The sequence below is a fragment of the Cricetulus griseus genome, chromosome 5 (genome assembly GCF_003668045.3).
Source record: "Cricetulus griseus strain 17A/GY chromosome 5, alternate assembly CriGri-PICRH-1.0, whole genome shotgun sequence".
In the NCBI taxonomy this organism is placed as follows: domain Eukaryota; kingdom Metazoa; phylum Chordata; class Mammalia; order Rodentia; family Cricetidae; genus Cricetulus; species Cricetulus griseus.
The window spans coordinates 85,887,480-85,906,580 of record NC_048598.1 but is presented as its reverse complement, the minus strand read 5'-3'; the positions used below and the strand labels follow the sequence as shown (position 1 = coordinate 85,906,580).

The 19,101-nt window shown below is 45.6% G+C and overlaps 1 protein-coding gene across 6 annotated transcripts in view; it reads left to right on the top strand.

Moving 5' to 3' along the window:
• Thada (THADA armadillo repeat containing) overlaps positions 1–19,101 on the top strand; it is a 293,342-nt gene that overhangs the window by 202,415 nt on the left and 71,826 nt on the right. For all 6 annotated transcript variants that reach the window (XM_027417930.2, XM_027417926.2, XM_027417928.2 and 3 more), the window contains one exon: positions 18,442–18,536. In XM_027417930.2, the coding sequence (XP_027273731.1) occupies positions 18,442–18,536 (95 nt within the window). The remainder of the gene's footprint in view (positions 1–18,441; positions 18,537–19,101) is intronic.

Here is a 19,101-nt window from a genome sequence, read left to right as displayed (position 1 = left end):
AGCAAGAGAAGTCCTTCCTGCCTTAGGGAACATCTCCCATGGTCTCTGTCACTGTTGTCCATCCAACCTTTTCGTTGTCATCATGACTTCCACCCCCTTCTCTGAGTTTCACCTCCGATTTCCTTAGCCTAGAAAATGAAATCATGAACTACATGAGCTCGCTGAGTTTCTACCTCCTTGCCCAGAGTCCAGGAAAGCCACTTGTCTGTCCTCAATACAGTCAGCTCTCTATTATCCAAGTGTGAACTTTCCACTCAGTGGGTGGTCTGTGGATGGTTCCTAACACCAGACCTCCTCTTATTCCCCAACATACTTTTTTACAAGTGTTAATCAGGGTGTGTTCCCAGCCTAGAATAGAGTTTGGAAGGAAATCCTGCTGCCCAAGCACAGTGCATTCCAGAGCTTTGCATGAGCTGTTCTGTGTTACCCACATCATTGAGGGATGCTTACAGTCCCTGAACTCCATGTAGGTAAGGAAACCTTCACCTGCCCCATGCCCACCTTATCTCGGAGGGCCTCTTTCTGTGGGAGGTATTTGTCTATACCAGTTAAGTGCATGCCCAGATGAACCCATTTGGGGTCATGGTAGTCACCTCAAAGCAGGTCCTTTCTTCCTCTCTTCCCTGCCTTTGCCATGGAGATGTTACAGTGCAGGGTGTTCTGAGTCCAGCTGCTGAAGAGGCCCCTTTATTCTGGTCATTTACACATGAAAGATAAATGTGCCTTGGGCTCACTGAGGCCTCTCTGTATCTTTCTAGTGTAACCTATGAAAAATTACTGTTGCTAGGGAAGAAAATGTTGGGTTAAGTTCTAGCAGCAACACCTTTTCCTCCTGAAGTTCATGTGACCATTGACTTCATCCAGTCCAATAAGCACAAGAATTTTAGGGGATGTGTCATTTATTTATCCTTTTGTTCCAGATGGTTTCTAAAACAATTCTTTGGAGTGATGGATAATCAATGAGTTTTGAAGTCTAAAATTGAGAGCACATAAAGACTTTGGTTTTATATTCATGTTTTGACTTTTCATGATTAATAAGGATTTATTTCTGTAAGCTGGCTGAGCAGTACACACAGAGTTGTTGGGGGAGTTTTAGGTGATAAATGGCCAGCTGGCAATGTGGCTTGAATAAAGGACTAGGCTTTTGCTCTTACAGGCCGCTTTTCATTCCAGGATGGCAGAGCCTTTATGGAAATCAACTCATTAAGCTTCCGTGTCCCTTCTTTTTCCCTCAGCTTTCCCTCCTCAGCCAGTTCACCGTCTTTCTCTTGGTGTGAAGGCAGCTGTTACCAACTCCTGGCAGAAAACTCAGCCAACCCAGGTCAGGAACCAAGTGAGAAGTAGAGTTAGCCCCTGGCCTGGGAGGGTTGTCTGGGGTGCCACAAAGAGGAGGCAGTCTAATCCCCAGCAGTGGCCACACCTGCCACCCTCAATATCTTCAGGCTCCAGCTCCACTGTCCTAGCTGACTCCTGGCCCCTGCCCAAATGGGAAGGCCTTAGAAAAGCTCTTTCAAGCAGGACTAAGAGGAAAGGGCTTATTGACTTTGGTTGTAATTTGGGATTACAATTATATTGGGCTTAAAATTTTTCAGAAGTGGTTTGTTATCGTGTGTTTCCTTCAGTCATAAAAAAGTAAATATGTATTGGATATTCCTTTTAGCAAACCTGATGAAATATCCCATGTGTGCTGGTGCGTATCTGTTAATTCTACTGCTTTGGTGGGGCCTAAGACAGAGTATTGTTGCAAATTTCAGCCCAGTCCAAACTACACAGCAAACTTTTTCAAGAAACAAAACAAAACTAAAATCAAAATGATAAGGAAAACTTGGTGAGCTGTGTGTACTGTTAGACTCACTAGGGTGGATGATATGCTAGTCAAAAGGAAATTTATTTTCTACTAAACTTCTTTCATGTTTTTCCTCAGCTATCAGTGCATATCAAGAAAAAATAGTCTAGCACAAATTCAAAAAAGAAAGCTACTCTTATCACAGTCCATTGAAACCACTGTTACTGGTTAACAGTTTTATTCAGTTACTTCTTTTTTCCTGTTTTTTTCTATAGCTAAGATTTTATTAAGTATAAAAGTTGCAGCTTCCTTCTTTCATTTGACATTATGAAAGTATTTGCTATTATTATTTAAAACTTTTTATGTCTGCTGTAGAAAACAGTATAACACTTAAAATTTAAAACTTAAAATAAAATTAGTGTAAAATCTTGCAGTTCTCTTACTAGGTACACACACACACACACACACACACACACACACACACACACACACACACACTGAAAGCAGAGACTTGGGTATTTGTACAACCATGCTCATAACAACATTATGCCTGGTAGCTAAAACGCAGAAGCAGCAGTGTTTGTTGCTGACAGTATAAGCAAAATATGATATATGCACGCAGCAGTAGTACTTCACCTTTAAAAGAAAAGTTCCCGGCCCCCAGTGATGGGATTGAACCCAGACTTTATGCATGCCAGGCCAGTGCTCTGCCACACAGCTATATCCCACCAGCAAGTGAAATCTGACGTATGCTATAGGTGGAGGTGCCTTAAGAATGTTAATTTATAGACAAAGAAAATAGAATGGCCACATGACAGAGCAGAGAATCAAGGGTTGCTGTTTAATGGGCTAGAGTTTTAGTTTTACAAGGTAGGAGGAGTTGTGAGGTTAAGACAGTAACTTTATGCCGAAGCTCTCTGTGGGCCAGGCATTCAAACACATGAATATATGGGGGCCATTTCTATTCAAACCAGCACTTATATCCAAACCGAACTCTGTTAATAATTCTTTAATGCTATATAATTTCTCACCACTTCTCTATTTCTGATTGGTAAACTGAGAATAATATATATATATATGTTTTTTGAGACAGGGTTTCTCTGTGTAGCTTTGGAGCCTATCCTGGCACTTGCTCTGTAGACCAGGCTGGCCTCGAACTCACAGAGATCTGCCTGCCTCTGCCTCCTGAGTGCTGGGATTAAAGGTGTGCTCCACCAATGCCCGGGGAGAATAGTAACTATATTAAATAAACTAATTCATACCAAAAAAAGACAGTAATGTTATACTTAAAACATTTTAAAATAGGAGATGCTTCAAACAAAAATCTTTCTGTATTGTTACTTCTTCAAAATTTATCATTGTTTTAATTCATGTTGTTGTTAAGTTTTTGGCTTTTCTTCCTAGCTTTACCACCACCCATCTTTATAAAATAATTTTGCCTTTTATTGAATTAGGAAAAAAGCTTTGAAAATACCATTTGTTGAAAAATGAATGTAAGCATCTGTGTGTATGTTTTGTTTGGTTGGTTTTTTGAGACAGGGTCTCACTCTAGCCCTGGCTGGCCTGACACTCACCAACATTCACCTGCCTCTGCCTCGCCAGTGTGTTAGGATGAAAGGCCTGCATCACTATGACTGGCTTCATCGCTCCATTTTAATGTCATAAATAATGTTCTAGTGAAAAATCTCTATGTGACTGTTTGTGTGTGACTCTGTGTGTATGTGTGTCTGTGTGTGTCTGACTTGTGTGACTGTGTGCTTCTGTGTTTGTGTGTGAGAGAGAAAGTGTGTGTGTGTGTGTGTGTGTGTGTGTGTGTGTGTGTGTGTGTGTGTGTGGTGTTCTGTAATCCTGGCCTTAGGTTTGCTCTCCAGAGTAGGGTAAGTTCCCTGAGAGCTCCTGCAGTGTCTAAAGGTCTCAGTGAAGCTGCTGTGCAGTGAGTCCCCACTCCCACCAGCAGTGCATGGGAACCTCCACCAAAAGTTTTAAGATTTTTAAAAACTTGTTTCTGGAATCCTATTTTGTGCCAAGCTCTGGATAAAGAAGTTGGTATATATGATTCCATAAGTTCATCTCAAAACTCTCTGGGTGGTGGAAAATGGACTTTTCCCAGAGACACGCCAGCTATGTTGGCTAAGTCCAAGGATAAGTAAAACAAGAATAGATATGTTTTCAACTTTTACTTTTACTGTTATAACAGGGTGACTGACACACTTCAGCCTTTTGTTTCTGCTTAATAAGGAGCCTTTCCTGGGCTATCCAAGGTGCCACTGGGACTTGAGTGTTTTATACACTCATTGCCAGAGGCACCAGGTACCAAAGTAACAACTTGTTCAGATCCTGTTGGCAATCGATATATATGCTTTGTTTCCCTCTATGTGTGCTTGTTTGCAGCCTAATTCCCTCCCTCCCTCCCTCCCTCCTTTCTTCCCTTCCTCCGTCTCCCCCTTCCTCCTCCTCCCTCCCTCCCTCTCTCTCTCTCTCTCTCTCTCTCTCTCTCGTTCTCTTCCCTCCCTCTCTCTCCATCCTCCTTCCCTTCCCCTAAGGGAGTGGTGATTATTTTAATTTTGCTTTGAGGCAGTCTTGCTCTTTTGCCCAGGCTGGCCTCAGACTCACATCTGCCTTCTCGCTGTAGGTGTCCTACTGCTAGGATGTAGGATGACAGTGGTACCCTACTGCTCTGACTCTGGTCATCTCTTAATAGAGCATGCTTTGCATTTGTCATAGCTGTCCTCGGCTGGCCACTTCTCCCATTAGATCCCCGCAGGAGTCTGTGACTTACCAAATGCTAGGTTGGCTGGTAGTAAGTTTTTACTCCAAACAGTACTTCCTAATGCTCAGCTTAGAGTGCTAGAGTCACCTGGAAAGGTTTTAAAACCCACCACTGTCTGTTCCCAGCCTTAGAGACTGATTTAGATATAACATGCCTTTGCCCTCCCAAGTCCATTTAAGCCCGGTACCCTTCTCTGGTTGTTGTCCTAGAAGCTCATGCTCTATTTTCATCTTTTAAGCTGTGGCTAAAGTTGAATAGACTGTACTTGGATCACTTCATTTGGTGACCTTCCCAGGGCTAGACATATGCCAGACTGTATTAAGCACTGCAACTATTTCTTAAAACCACAGTTACAGTGTAAGGAGAGCAACAAAACAGTCTTTTCAGGCAGACTCAGGGGCTTGGAATTTTAGATGCAGAAAACTCCATGAAGTTTGTGCAACTTCACGCCCCTGCAGCATACATGTAGAGAACTGCAGTCCACAAGGTCAGGGAATTCCTCCATTCACACAGCTGACAGGAGCAGACCCCACTGGTAACTACTAGCATTTGCTGAGGACTCAGCTTCAAGTCCTTGTCAAGCTTTTTCCCAGGCTTTGCTGCCTCCATCTGTCCAGACACTGTTTGTTATGTTGGGGACTTGAGGACATAAGCATTGTCTAGAAGGTGTGCACAGAATCACTTGTTATAATGAAGACCCATTCACTAGCTCGGGGTGGGACCTGGGGGACCTGGGAGCCTAAACGCCAGCTCCAGGTGAGACCACTGTTTGGCCCTGGGACATAATTCATATTTAGTAAAGACTAAGACATCAGCCACTGTAATTATATAATCCACAGTTTAAAATATTCTTGCCCTCATGGCCTCATTCTCAAAGGCTGGGTAGAAGCTTGGAATTGCAGGAGCAGACCGAAGACTACCAAAGGCATCAGGCCTGCCTTCTCTTCCAATATCAGGGGCTTCGTGGCACCAGGACATTATGGGAAGGTGATATTCCTTGATCCAGGCAGCCATTCCTGTGGTCTCAGTGCCTGGGGGAGGACCAGTGCTTTGTTGGCATGCAATTGAGTGTTTATGGTTTTGTAAAATGACAGCCTGATAGTCTGGTGAGGAAAACAGGCTCTTGGGAGTATAAGACTAGGTCTCAGGGTTATTAAGAAGCCTTGGGAGTGAGTGTTTTAGTAAAACAGTGTTGCTGAGGGGACTGGGGACGGGAGAGCCTGTTTAGTAAACAGATACATACTCTAGGGACCGACTTTAGTAGTTGGTACCTCAAGCCAACTCTGACTTGCAGACTCTGAACTGTAACATTGATCCACTTCCTATTCAGCTTCTCTGGAGTGCTCCCTCCACCCTGTGTGTGCTTCTTAACTGGTCCCCACTGAATTGAGCACTGGCTCCTTGAGGGCCTATGGGTTTCAGCATGTAAGTAGAATGTGCTGTAGAGACAAGGCTGGGGCTTGCTTATGTGTGGTGTTCCCAGTTCTTCCTCAGGGGTCTGTGGCCAGCTGCAGAATTCTGCTGTAGAATTCCATTTTGCTTTACAACAGGTGAAGTCAGTGTTTCTTTTCTAACCACCAGATCTGTTCACACGAGAGACTACACTTCCAGGGCAGAAGTGCTAGGGCTCAGGTCCTATCCTGCTTTTGCACTGTCCCCAGCCTCCCCCAGGATCACTGCCTGCTGCAGTGACCTGAGAAACCTGTGGCATCAGCCCGCAGCCGTGACGAAGCTTGCTTTCCCACCAACAGGAGCCCAGCCCAGAGGCCTTGTTGTATTCCAATGATCATGGGGCATGGCAAGGCTATCATTTGTGGTTCCTGCCAAGACTTGTAGGGACACAAGTGTCAACAAGGCTGGTTAGTGACATAGCAAGTGTGCAGGCACAACTATCAGTGTCTCTGCCTTTATGTGTGTGGTGAGGGCTTCGTCTTTTCATCCTCGTGGCCCTCCTTTCCTTTCCTTCTTTCCTTCCTCTCTTTTTTCCTCTCTCCCCTCCCTTCTTTTGTCTCCCCAGTAGTCCTTCCTTTCTACATTTGAGAGTCAGAGAGGAGAGAATGAGGGAGAATGTGACCACCGTTTTCCGATCAGCTCAGAGATGTTGTGGGGAGAGTCTATCGTTAGGAACCTTCTTACTCTCTAACTCAGCCTATTCAAAGTCTCCTTCAGCCTGATGAGCTGAGTGGTGAAAGGAATGGAGTCATTTAGACCCAAACTTCCTCCCCTTCAGACGTCTCGGGAATGTCTAAGGCCATGATACCTTGAGATGAGATCCTGTTTGTGTTTCTAAAACAAGAAAGAGGCGTGAAATTACATTTCAACCCAAACCTGTGGGGCAAGGTGCAAAACGTCTCCTTCATTAAATGCGTCTTTTGCAAATGCAGCAAGGAGCAAGCTGTTTGAGAGGTGAAGTTTGAAGCTATAGGAAGTGGGTTTTGCTGAAAGCTAAGCTTCTGCAAGCTAGTCAGGGTAAAAGCCTCACTTTTATGTGATCAGTGTGTTCACCTGATCCTTGAAGCACATTGCCCAGGCTCAAAGCCTCTTCACTTGACAGGGAAAGAGCACAATAGTAGTCCTTTTACACACTTGTGCATCAGACATCCAGTCCCCAACTGCTGATGCCTCCTGCTTTTTAAATACAGGAATCAACAACCCCAACCTGTGGTTAGTATTAGCTGGCTAGAAGGCTCAAAAGTAACTACCTTCTTCCACTTGTAGCTCTTGGCCCTGAAGGGGTGGAAGGTCTAGACAATATTATCATGGTCTAACTTGCCTCATCACTGTGTACAGTGGGATATTTTTCCCCTTTAGCATGTAACATGTTCTGTCTTTTGGATAAACCCCCACCTCATTGAGCCATTTCCAATAAGTTAAAGCTAGTTCCAATTCACAGACAGTGCTGAACAATGTAGCATCGTGCTAAGAGAATATAAAGTGAACACTATTACTAGGTACAGCAGTGTGGCCTTGTAATTCCAGCACTCGGGACACTGGGGCAGGAGGATTGTTGCAAGTTCAAGGTTAGCCTAGGCTGCATAGTGAGACTCTGTCTCAAAAGCTAAAATATAAACATAAGGTACAAGATATTGTCCCTGAATCAAAAACCAAGTGGGGATGCTAAAAAGATGGCTCACTGAGTTTAGGACCACTTGCTATTCTTGTAGAGGACCTAGATTTGGCAGCTAACAACTATCTGTAACACCACTCCCAGGCACACTTGTTACAGACACACATATAGGCAGAGGACCCATACACATAAAATGAAAACATCTCTTAAAGAAAGAAAGAAAGAAAGAAAGAAAGAAAGAAAGAAAGAAAGAAAGAAAGAAAGAAAGAAAGAAAGAAAATTGAGTGACCTGACTAAGACAAGAACAGATTAAACATAAGCAAGTAGGAACTTACTAAGGGCTGAAATGAATCACAGTAGAGCTGAGAGAAGAGAAATAAATGCTAGCTTGTGGGGGTACAGGGGTCAAGGAAGTGTTCCAGGAGGAAAGAGACTTCTGAACAGGCTGGGTGAGGTTTAATTGTTCCATAGCTAATTGTCTTTGATTGGAGAATGAGAGGGGTTTTACGGATACAGAGTAGCCTTTGTCCAGTAAATTAAGAACGTCTGCTGCCCATGTACCAAGGAGTCTTACTCAGTACAGTGCACAGCATTGTGGTGAGCACTTTAGCAGATGGGGTAGAGCCTCAGTGGGCCTCAGTTGTCCTGGTCTAGTCATAATGCAGTCCAGTGTCCATACAAAACAATTAACCAATAATGGCACTCAAATAGCAGTGGAGACAGTAAATACAAAAGTTCAGAAGAAAAAGGTGGGTTTGCACAGTCAGGGTAGACTTTCTAGGAGAGGCAGATGTCTGAGAGTAGCTTTAGAACAGTAGTGTGATTGGACAACACTGGAGGGGATAGGAGAAGACCATGCCAAGATGCTGCCCCTGCAGCAGGGTGTCTCATGAGCAGTGGGAGGCAGAACCAAAGGAGGTGCCATGCAAGGCTGGACAAGAGAGCAGATGTGGTGGCCTTAAGGGCAGCCAAAGGAATTTTCACTTTAAGATGCAACCACTGGTCTTGGGCAGACACTGGTGATAGGCCTGTTTGTACACTCTTGAAATCCAAAACTCCACGAGCTCCCCGGCAGCAGTCTGCCGGTCACCTGGGTCGCTAGAAATGGGAGTGGTGTGGCTTTAGCTTCATGCTTTTGTTAAGGGGGCCACAGAACCATGAAGTTTATACTAGGAAAGGGAATGTAGACTGTCTCATCTGGTGAGATTCCTGCCTCAAAAAGAAGCCTTTGTGGAAACTCAGATGCTGAAGCCAGCATAGTAGAGATGGTAAACATAGCTCAGGCTGGGAGGGGGGGGGGCTGGAGACCACCTGCATGGCTTCCCTCCCATTGGAAGCCCAGAAAGTACTATGAGATACCCCAACTCCCTGTTGCAAAACAGTGATCTAATCAGAACAGAGCTTCAGAGGAGACAATTGACAATAAGGTGGGCAGCCTTCCTAACAGACATGTGTGGTCCCCAGAATATGGCTCCAGTTAGGAGTGAATGTAGCAAGTTCTGTTTTGCTTCTTGCCCTGCCTGCTGCTGCTGCCTGCTCATCCTTGCAGAAGATCCTACAAGCCTACACAGTGGAGCTGCCCTGGCCTCTTGCAGAAGCTGCCTTCCCTATATATAGGATCCAGCCCCAGACTTCATCAAAGGCCACTGTTGTAGACCTCTTCCTGAGAAGGCCCACTGCTGCAGTCTGCTGCCTCTTTACCAAGCAGAGTATAAATTCTGCTGTGTAAGGAAGTCAATTCTCCTGGTCACCCAGCTGCTCTGTAGCAGTGAACTTTTAGAGATAGTACCTCCAGAGTCCATTAGCTCTGACCACAGGCTTCATGGCCCTGTGCCCCTCCCTGCCCCAGTATTGAGCTTATGAAGCGCTGATAAATCTGCCCCGTGTGCCCAGGTCACTTTAGTGATTACAACAGCCTGCAAGTCTCTGGAAACACCTTCCCATGCACGCTCAGAGACTCAGTCCTCTCTGAGCCTAAAGAGCCCTTACCCACCCACCCACAGCCCTATGTTCTGAGGAGGCTCTGCTTTTTAAGGCACTAGTTTATCCAGAAGCCTGGTGGGGAGGGGAACATGCGATTCTGTATTTGGGGGAAGCACTGCCATATGGCCCTGAAGCCCACGAGTGTGACCTGTACCATCCAGAGGCTCCATTTCTGTCCTCTAAAGATGGAATATAAGCCTTTGAGCTCTCAGGCTTTGAGAGGCAGAGGCAGACAGATCTCTGAGTTTGAGGCCAGATGATCTACACAGCAAGTTCCAGGCCAGCCAGAGCTTCACAGTGAGACTCTGTCAGAAAGGGAGGGAGGGAGGGAGGGAGGGAGGGAGGGAGGAAGGAAGGAAGGAAGGAAGGAAGGAAGGAAGGAAGGAAGGAAGGAAGGAAGGAAGGAAGGAAGGAGAGAGAAACAACTTAGGATAGAAAATGGAGGAGGCTGGAGAAGACCTGGTAGTCAAGGCTGCAGCGTGAAAGAGTCAGGCACATGAAGGAGATACCTATGATCAGGTAGCTTGGGCTCTGTTGTTGTTGTCAACTATGCTGTAAAGAGACCCACACCAGCATGTCCTTTATGCTTGGCACAGTGTCTCTTCAGGAGTTGTTAGGGACACATAAATACAATGTGTTTGTCTGGAAAACCTTGACTCTATTCTTAGTCTTGCCCTGATCTTGGGGAGGTCACTTGAGCTAGATGAACAGTGTTGTTGATTCTGAAAAATGGAAAAATAATGTCTGTGTTTCTTAGTAAGAAGATAAAATTAGATAAGAATATTTTTTAAGATAACCCTTTCATAAAATGCAGTATATTGTTATTCTGTTGCTTGTATCGCTGGAACTGAGGTCCAAGCATATGCCTTGCCAAGTTCATATGACCATAGTTTGTCAGGCATGCTACAAGAAATTCTCCCCTTGCTATGTCCAGACTTGTCACTCAGCATCCAGAAGTTCCCATTCTCCTTGCTTATTTATCCTTGTCATGCTCCTGGAAAGTAAGTTGGAAGAATAAAAGAGACTCTGTTAGTTACTATTCTAAAGCATAATCAATGCTATGTAGCCTCCAAGCCCAAACGACAAAAAAGGTTTTCTTAGATACTACTTTTCTCCCATAATCCCCAGCTCATAGCTTATTAAGTTATTAACCAGCAATTTCTCTGGCAGCATATTAAACTTAACTTTTAAACAAGTCACAGAGGGAGGGAAACATGCATCTCTCATAAAAGGAATGAAACGCACACTCTAAAACACTTTCCCAGGCTTTGAACAAATCCCAAACCCCACACAAGGTCTCTTTTTCATCACTGTCTGCACACAGCTTGAATAGTAGTGCATTAATAAGAAAAAGATGCCTAATAGAAAGATCACGGAGTGCAGGGGTCCCTAGGGGCCCACTGAAAGACCAGGTGAGCCTTCACTCAGGCAGCAGGGGAATTCATGGTCTGGGGTTGCAGGGTTTCTCTGGAGTGCTGGTAGAGGGGAAGCAGAGCAGCCTGTGTTTTCAGGCCTCCCTGAGAGAGAACCCCAGTGCTTTCCACAGACTGTGGGTGGGCTGCATGGACTACCTCCCCAAGATCCTGGTCAAAGGGTAAAGGCCTCAGCCCTCATGGACACTCTCTCTCAGGAGCAAAGCTTCTTCCCCATGAGGAGCCCATGGAGGGGTAGCCCAAGGCTGGGGTAGCACATGGCTGGGGTCTTTGTTCCTTTTCCAGACATGTCCAACTTACAGTCTTTCTGCAAATTCCCTGGAAGCTGGTTCACACCAGAGCAGGACGCTGGGGGAAGACTTTGCTTTCAGAGCCCAAGAAGGAGAGCTCCATGGCAGTTTCTCCATTTGGGGTGTGTGTGCAAGCACTGGTTTTAGTCTGCCATAATCACTCAGCCCACCACCAGCCCCACCCCCTCAATGAAGGCAAAATAATCTCAGGGAGGCTGCCAGCCCCTTTTGTTGCTGCCAGCTGGCCTGCAGATCTGGTACAGTGGAGGGAAATAGCTTGTTTAAAATTACATATTCTGCAATTCATGACCGTTTGGCATCATGGCTTAAACAAATCTCCATTTGTTTCTCCAAGAATGCCATATGCTGATTAGTTGGCCAGGCTGTGGTAAAAATGGAAATCAGAATGGGAAAGGGAGCTCCTCTTTATTTAATTTACACTTCCACATTTACGTGGCTTAATGTGGCCTGCATCAAAGGAAGACCTCCTAAGTCCTAGCCACAGGGGCTCTGTAGACAAACACTAGCTCTGTGGACAGCCTTCACTGACAGTGCTGAGCTGCTGGGAAATGCAAGGACTGTCTGTCAGCAGAATGCCTTAATCAAGCCAGCCCAAAAGCTCCTCAGAGGCTGGTCAGGAACCAACCTAGAGGACAGGCTTGTAGGACCATTTCAAGTAAATGGCCCAATACAGCAGGCAAGGGCTGAGAGCCCAGTCAGAACAATATGCAGACATTATAGATGGTGCCTTCTCTGGCCTCCTCTCCTTTCTCTGGCACCTGCCCTGCTCACCTTGCTTCTTCTTCCCTGATCTGTTAGCCCTTGTTCCTCTTCCCTGGCCACCCACTACCCCTGCTGGAAGCCAGTGCTACCTCACTGCTGGCTCCAGTTAGCAGCTTTTCTCCTCCTTATGGCCTTTGGAGCCACAATGAAGACACTGATGAGCCCTATCTGAGACTTAAGATCCCATCATTCAGACATCACCTGGATCTGTTTGATGTCTGTGATGACTCCTTTTTCCTTTGACCAGCCCAAGTCCTTCCATGTCTCCAGCCCCTCCTCCTCCATGGCATTCCTTTGCACTGCTTTTTGCTTATTTTCCTCCCCTCTCCCTCTGCAGGATGCCCCTACAGTGCTCAAGAGAGGTTAGCCTTGGCTCCACTCAGAGTTTGGGGAGTAGTGACCAGACCCAGATTCTGTTGAAGTCCAGATCAGATTTCCTGACTTAGATTGAGAAGCAAGACAGTTGTTCCAGCCCTCTGAACATAACTATGGGGTCTTCTGGGAGATTTTGCTGTATTTATCCAAAGTGGATTGTCTCTTCAAGGGAACCCCTCTGGGTTCACAGTATTGAGTGGACACCAAGCCCTCTGGTGTGATTTGAGCAGGGGGAACCCAAAGGATCTTGAGCCCTTTAGGGCTTTGTAGCTCCTGCTCTGGGGCCCCTGTTCATCCATCTTGCGCCACTTTCTTCTGTCCCCTCCTCCTTATATCCCAACACCAAGTTCTCTAGCATGCTGTTGTGTACCCAAGTCTTCATTGCCACGGCCCACTGCCCAGACGCCTCACCAGGCAGACAGGTCTATCTCCTTTAGTGGCATTATCACACTCTAATATGAGGGGTTATGTTTCTCTCACTAAACTAGTAGATTTCAAGTGTTTGTTTTTAAATAGCCGAAAATACCACATACCTCCCCCCCAAAAAAAACTTTTACATGTGGCCAATAGATATATGAGCATTATGTACATGCATATATAAAATATACACACAGTTCACACCTGTGGCCAGTGGGTGTATGTGCATCTGTATACATGTACACACACAGATATACTAGACACACAATGACTTGTGAAATCTAATGTGGCTTGAAATTTTGACTAATTGCTAATTAAGATGTGAATAATTTGTGCCCCCACCTCAAAAACCTGTAATTGATTCTGGGAGGCAGAAGCAGGAGGACAGTAGCCAGTTCCAATCCAGCCAGAGTTATATACCAAGACCCTATCTCAAAACTATACACAGGGGGTAGGGAATGGAATTGAGTTTCCTTAAGACTTAGCAGATTTGATTTCAGGAATGCTAGCTTTCAGCATATCTGTAATCTTGCTGATACCATCCTTTCAGTGCATTGTAAGGTGTATTGTTACCTAGAAAGGGAATTTAAACATTAGCAAACATATTCCATATTTTGCTTTAAAATGCTGTATTTCATTAATTATATCTCATTTAAAAATATATACGATTAGCCGGAAGTTGTGGCACACGCTTTTAGTCCCAGCACTTGGAGGCAGAGGCAGGTGGATCTCTGTGAATTTGAGGCCAGCCTGGTCCACAGAGTGAGTTCTAGGACAGCCAGAGCTACACAGAGAAACCCTGTCTCAGAAGAAAAAAAAAAAAAAGATATGTAAGATTAATCATTCTGGGCAGGAATTTTCTAGAAGCCCTGTAAGGTACTAAAACTACTGTGATACACTTGGAGTTTACTTTCCTCTTTTTGTCCCTGCCTCTTTCCCATCTCCATCCTGTCTTTTTCACTGGCCACAATCCACTCTTATACTTCATAACTGATGAAGTGGACCGTACATACTCTGCAATTTGAAAAACACTATTCAGGACTCTAAGTTCCTTGAGGGCAGTGTCTATGTCATCTTCATCTTCCCAGACCCTAGCACTATTCCTGGCTCCATGTAACTTCTGAATAAATGTTTTCTGAATGAATAGACCTCAGTTAAAACAGATCAGCAGCCTCTGGGATTCCGGAAGGGCCAAGAGAGGTAAATAATTTATCACAGGCTTCCCAAGAGCCCCTGCCATCCTCTAGACACTGGAGCTATTGTGGACATGTCCTGCCTTCTCTCCCCAACCCCCAGGTTTCAGGACAGAGGGCAGAAGGTTTAATGGAGTTCAGAAATTTCCCAAGGCAAAGACATACTCATCAGGCTCTCGGGTGGGTGTTTGTCAGGAGACAAATGATTTTTTAAAAGAGTAGTGGAAGAAAAACAAGGTTTTCAAAAGAGCCCTTCATTCCATTTCGTATATATAAACTTAGTCCTCGAGCTTGACTCCTTTTGCTTCTAATACCACTGCTCTGCTGGTATTTGAGCCCATTTGTTAGACCCTGGCCAGTCTGATTTTTTTCAAACACTATAAATCTTCATTAGACTATGCCCATACCAGAATTTTTCCATTTGGAGGTAGAAAAAAATCCCCAAGCCCCCCAAAACCCTGTGGCTTGTTTCCTGTCCAGCTGGCTTCTGTCTCTTGGGGTTTTATTCCCATCATCAAAGAGGCTTGACAGACCAAGAACAAACCCCTGGCTCACTCTGAACTAACAAGTGTTGTCTCCAGGTCAAAGCAAGTGAGAATGAAAGAGAAAAAAGTATTTTTCTGACTGAGAAGCTTGACAGAGAAAGCCCAACTCTCACTCCACACGGGCCTGTTCTGTGGCTGTCCTGGAGGACGGATCCCTGAATGGTGGGCTGCAGGCCAGACTCACTCGCTCTCTGACTTCCTCAGAGCCAGCATGGGCTCTGTCTTGACCCTGAGTCTGTTTCTGGGATGTAAAGTGGCAGCCTTTGAAAGAGCCTTCATAATTTTGATTGCAACAAGCTGGCCACAGATCCTCACAGTCATGGAGTAGTCAGAGTGTCCTGTCTCTGCAGGAAGCCAGCATGGTTGGCAGCTTGTGTCTGCTTAGGGAACATGCAGGGGGTTCTGTTCATTTAGGAATGTTTAAAAGGATGTTAGCTGCAGCATGCAGCACTGGGAAGCTCAGGCATGAGGATCACTGCAAGTTCTAGGCCAGCCTGGGCTTCATAGCATGTTCCAAGGCCAGCCTGGAACACTGAACCTTGGCTTGAAGGAGGAGGAGGAGAGGGGAAGAAGGAGGGGGAGGATGTATTACCTTGGCACAGGTCTATGATCTCAACATTTGAGAGGTGGAAACAGGAGGATCAGGGGTTCAAGGTCATCCTCTGATACATAGGAAGTTTGAGACCAGCCTGGGCCATATGACACCCTATCAATAATGATGGTGATGACGATGATGACAAAAAGACATTAACTTAGCTAAAATTTTCAATGTAAGAGCTTATTACTCATTGAGTTTGAGCAAACGATGCTTGTCTCTATAAGTGTGTCCAGAAAACACTGAGTCAAGAGGCTGAGACAATGCAACACCATAGCAGGCCATAACTCAGGACATTAAGGAGCACCCATGGGAAGAGCTCCACTGCTCTCCCACCCATGGGAAGAGCCCCACTGCTCTCCCACCTATGGGAAGAGCTCCACTGCTCTCCCACCCATGGGAAGAGCCCCACTGCTTTCCCAGCGCATGCTAAGTTCTTGTGATCCAAACAAATCCCCTTTGACATTTGCAGTCATGTCTCAAAATACCTCTGGTCAACTTTGTCCATCTGAATTCTTCCCATCCTGCCCTGCCCAAATGCATCGGTGAAGACTGAGATGGTAGCTCAGTGGTGGCGCATTTGACTCTCGTGCTTGAATTCTAGGTACTGCCCCAAAAGACAAGACTAAATTAAACAACAACAATGGGCACTGACATTCTTATAGGCCCTTGCCATTTCTCCAGTCCACTCCAGTAATGTTTCTCCTCTTCCTTCCTTAGGTCTTCTTCCAAGGTGACTTTGTTGTTTCTGCACAAGCAGGCAAACTTCTCAGAGGCCTAACACCATCTTTTAAAAGTCTCTTCTGCTCAGCCACTGGAACCAATTCCTCAGCCTTGTGCTAGACATCTACTGGTTCATTGATTTTTTTTTTTTCTTTTCTGTCCCAGAGCTGGCCTCCTATGTGTAGTTTTCTGACTTTCTTCCCTGAACAGCCTTTTGGCAGGTTAGATCCTGGCTGTTAAATGCAATAGTGGGGGGGAAAGTACAGCAAGAATTATGGTTGAGAAACCTGAGGAAAACAAGATAAAGGCAAATGATGGGCAGGATTGGGGAAGAAAAGCAAGGGGCTGGGGTGAAAGTTGAGCTAGTGGTCAGAGTTTTTGCCTCACAAGCTTGAGGATCTGCCTTCAGACCCCAAAACTCAGGTACAGTACAGGCATGGCAGTGTACACCTGTAATCTCAGTGTTGTGGAAGTAGAGACAGGAGGATCCCTATGGCTGATCAGCTGATCTTGCCCAGGTTCAGGGAGTACCTGTCTCAAAATACATGGTGGAGAGCCAGAGGGGTGGCTCAGTGGGTAAAGGTTATTGCACCAGCCTGGTGACCAGAATCCAATCCACAGAAGCCACAGAGGGGGAAAGGAGAGAACCAACGCTAGAGTTGTCCTCTGACCTCCACAAGTGTGTAATGTGGCGTGTGTGTGTGTGTGTGTGTGTGTGTGTGTGTGTGTGTGTGTGTGACACACACACACACACACAGAGAGAGAGAGAGAGAGAGAGAGAGAGAGAGAGAGAGAGAGAGAGAGAATATTAAGTAAAAAAAAATGATAATAAGGGGAACTGTGGAACCCACATGGGGAAGGAGAGAGTCACCTCTGATCTCTCCCATACCCCACACCAATACAATAGTTACAAACTGAAAATGAAAGTATAGAAAGCGGTTGAGAAAGACACCTGACATTGGCCTCTGGCCTCCTCATACACACACATGTATATTACAGGTGTAGTGTACCACACATGGGGATGGGGCTTTTTTCATGTTAGCATGTGTCAGCTTTAGGATATGGCCAGTTCAGGATGAAGGTAGAAACAAACTGGTTAAACCGCAAATATACAAAAGATGAGAAGGTTAGAGCTCCACCAGTCACACACACGGTGCCCGTCTCAGTGCCATCGCTACTCTTAGGTTAGTAGAAGAGGACAGGGCTAAGCCCTCCTGAGCTGTTGGTACCTGCCGGGCCCTGGATACCATTTCCAGTTCAGTCTGACCCCTTGACATTCCAGTGACTCACAGGGAGACAGTGAGGTCATTGCCATGTTACCATCCCTGAGATAACAAGGGACAAAATCAGCTTTCAGACCCCACTGTGCCTACTGATTTTACCACATGTGCCGGGTCCTTAGCACACCAAATCTGGGCCTGTCCGTGGTCAGTCAGAAGCAGGACTCAGAGCCAGGGCTCCTTAAGCACTGTCCTCAAAGGGAGTCTGAGTTGTCTCATGCTCTTTCTGCCATACGGATGCAAGGCTAAAATGTGCGGTCACTGAAACAAGAAAACAAACCTCATGTATTAACAGAAGGACACCAGCTCCAGTATGTGCTGATCTCTGTTGTTCAGTGACTGTTGTCATTCGGTAGCTGTTGTTTTTCATATGTGAGTGCAATTCCCTTCACCTAAATGTTAAATCCCTGAATCTCATAACCAGTGACTGCCATCACCCCCTTTTCTCCAGGTAAGAGGAGAATACTAGATCTTCATACCTCCTTCTCCTGTTTTCAACTCAGCAGGATAGACGTTGAAATCTTAGTTTACCTGGAGCATGGCATAGCTTTGTCTGCTTGGTCCTTACACATGCTTTGGTAGTTTGAGTAAGAATGGACCCATAGGATCCTCTGTTTGAATCATTAGTCATCAGGGGGTGGCACTGCTTGAGAAGGATTAGCATACTTACCCAGGCTGTGGAGTAGATGTGGCTTTGTTGGAGGAAGGGTGTCACTGGGGGTAGGCTTTGAGGTGTCTCTGCCTCTGCCTCTGCCTCTGCCTCTCTCTCTCCCCCTCCCTCCCTCCTTCTCTCTTCCCCTCTCCCTCTCTCTCTCCCTGTCTCCCTGTTCATCAGGATGTAAAGGTCTCATACAAAGTCCCTCTCTGAGTGCTTCCAGGCTCCCTATCATGACCATAATGGACTGAGCCTCTGAAACCATAAGCCAGCCCCCAGTTAAATGTTTTTCTTTCTAAGAGTTTCCATGGCCATGGTGACTCTTCACAGCAATAGAACAGTGACTGAGACATAGACTTAGCCTCTGCCACAGGCTTGTGGACTCATTTTGTTACAAATTGCCAATTTTCTTCCTACCCACAATAGTCCATTATTGTTAGTGTGTTAATATAGCTGCCTAAACCTCATGACATGCCTTGTAGAAAGCACCTATTTTTCTCTTTCCTACAGCCCAGGCACTTTACCATCTACTCTTTACTTTCATAGGCAAAATCCATGCTTGGTGACCAGAGCCGTATACATTGATATTCTCTTCCTGCTGACTAAGTGCCTGGACAGACCTGCAGAAAGCAAGCAGCCAGGTATGACTCACATTCTACCTTAGAACGTTGCAGGGGAGAGTTTGGGGCAGTTCTACTGCACACTTGCCCACAGCTCCGTGTGTGAGACTGACTGATAGAACCCGTGTGACTCCTTCCTAGTGTCTCGAGGCAATCTGCCCTTGTGGGCTTGGAATTTTACCATTAAATTTGTTCTATTTGTCCATCCAGAAAAGACTGGACTCTACTCAGATACCCTCTGTGTTTTGAAGACCTTGGCCTTTGCTGTTTTATTATTTTCTCTGAAAATGTCATCATTATCAGTAATGGTTCATCCTGTTCCATCCTGTAGAGATAGCTGAGCTGGCTCATCTATCGGTGGATATTTGAGTCCCTGGTCTCAATCCACCCACCACCAGTTCATATAAGAGTTCCTCCCTCAGGCTCTGATTTCATACATGTCTCTAGGCCATGTGTGCATCTGATTATAGATCCACATACAGTTGTTCTATTTTAATCATGATTCACAAAGTGAATTAGAGAAAGACATCCCAAGTAAAAATAATTTGATATGTTTATATAAGAGGCCTCGGGAGAAGTGCAGAAC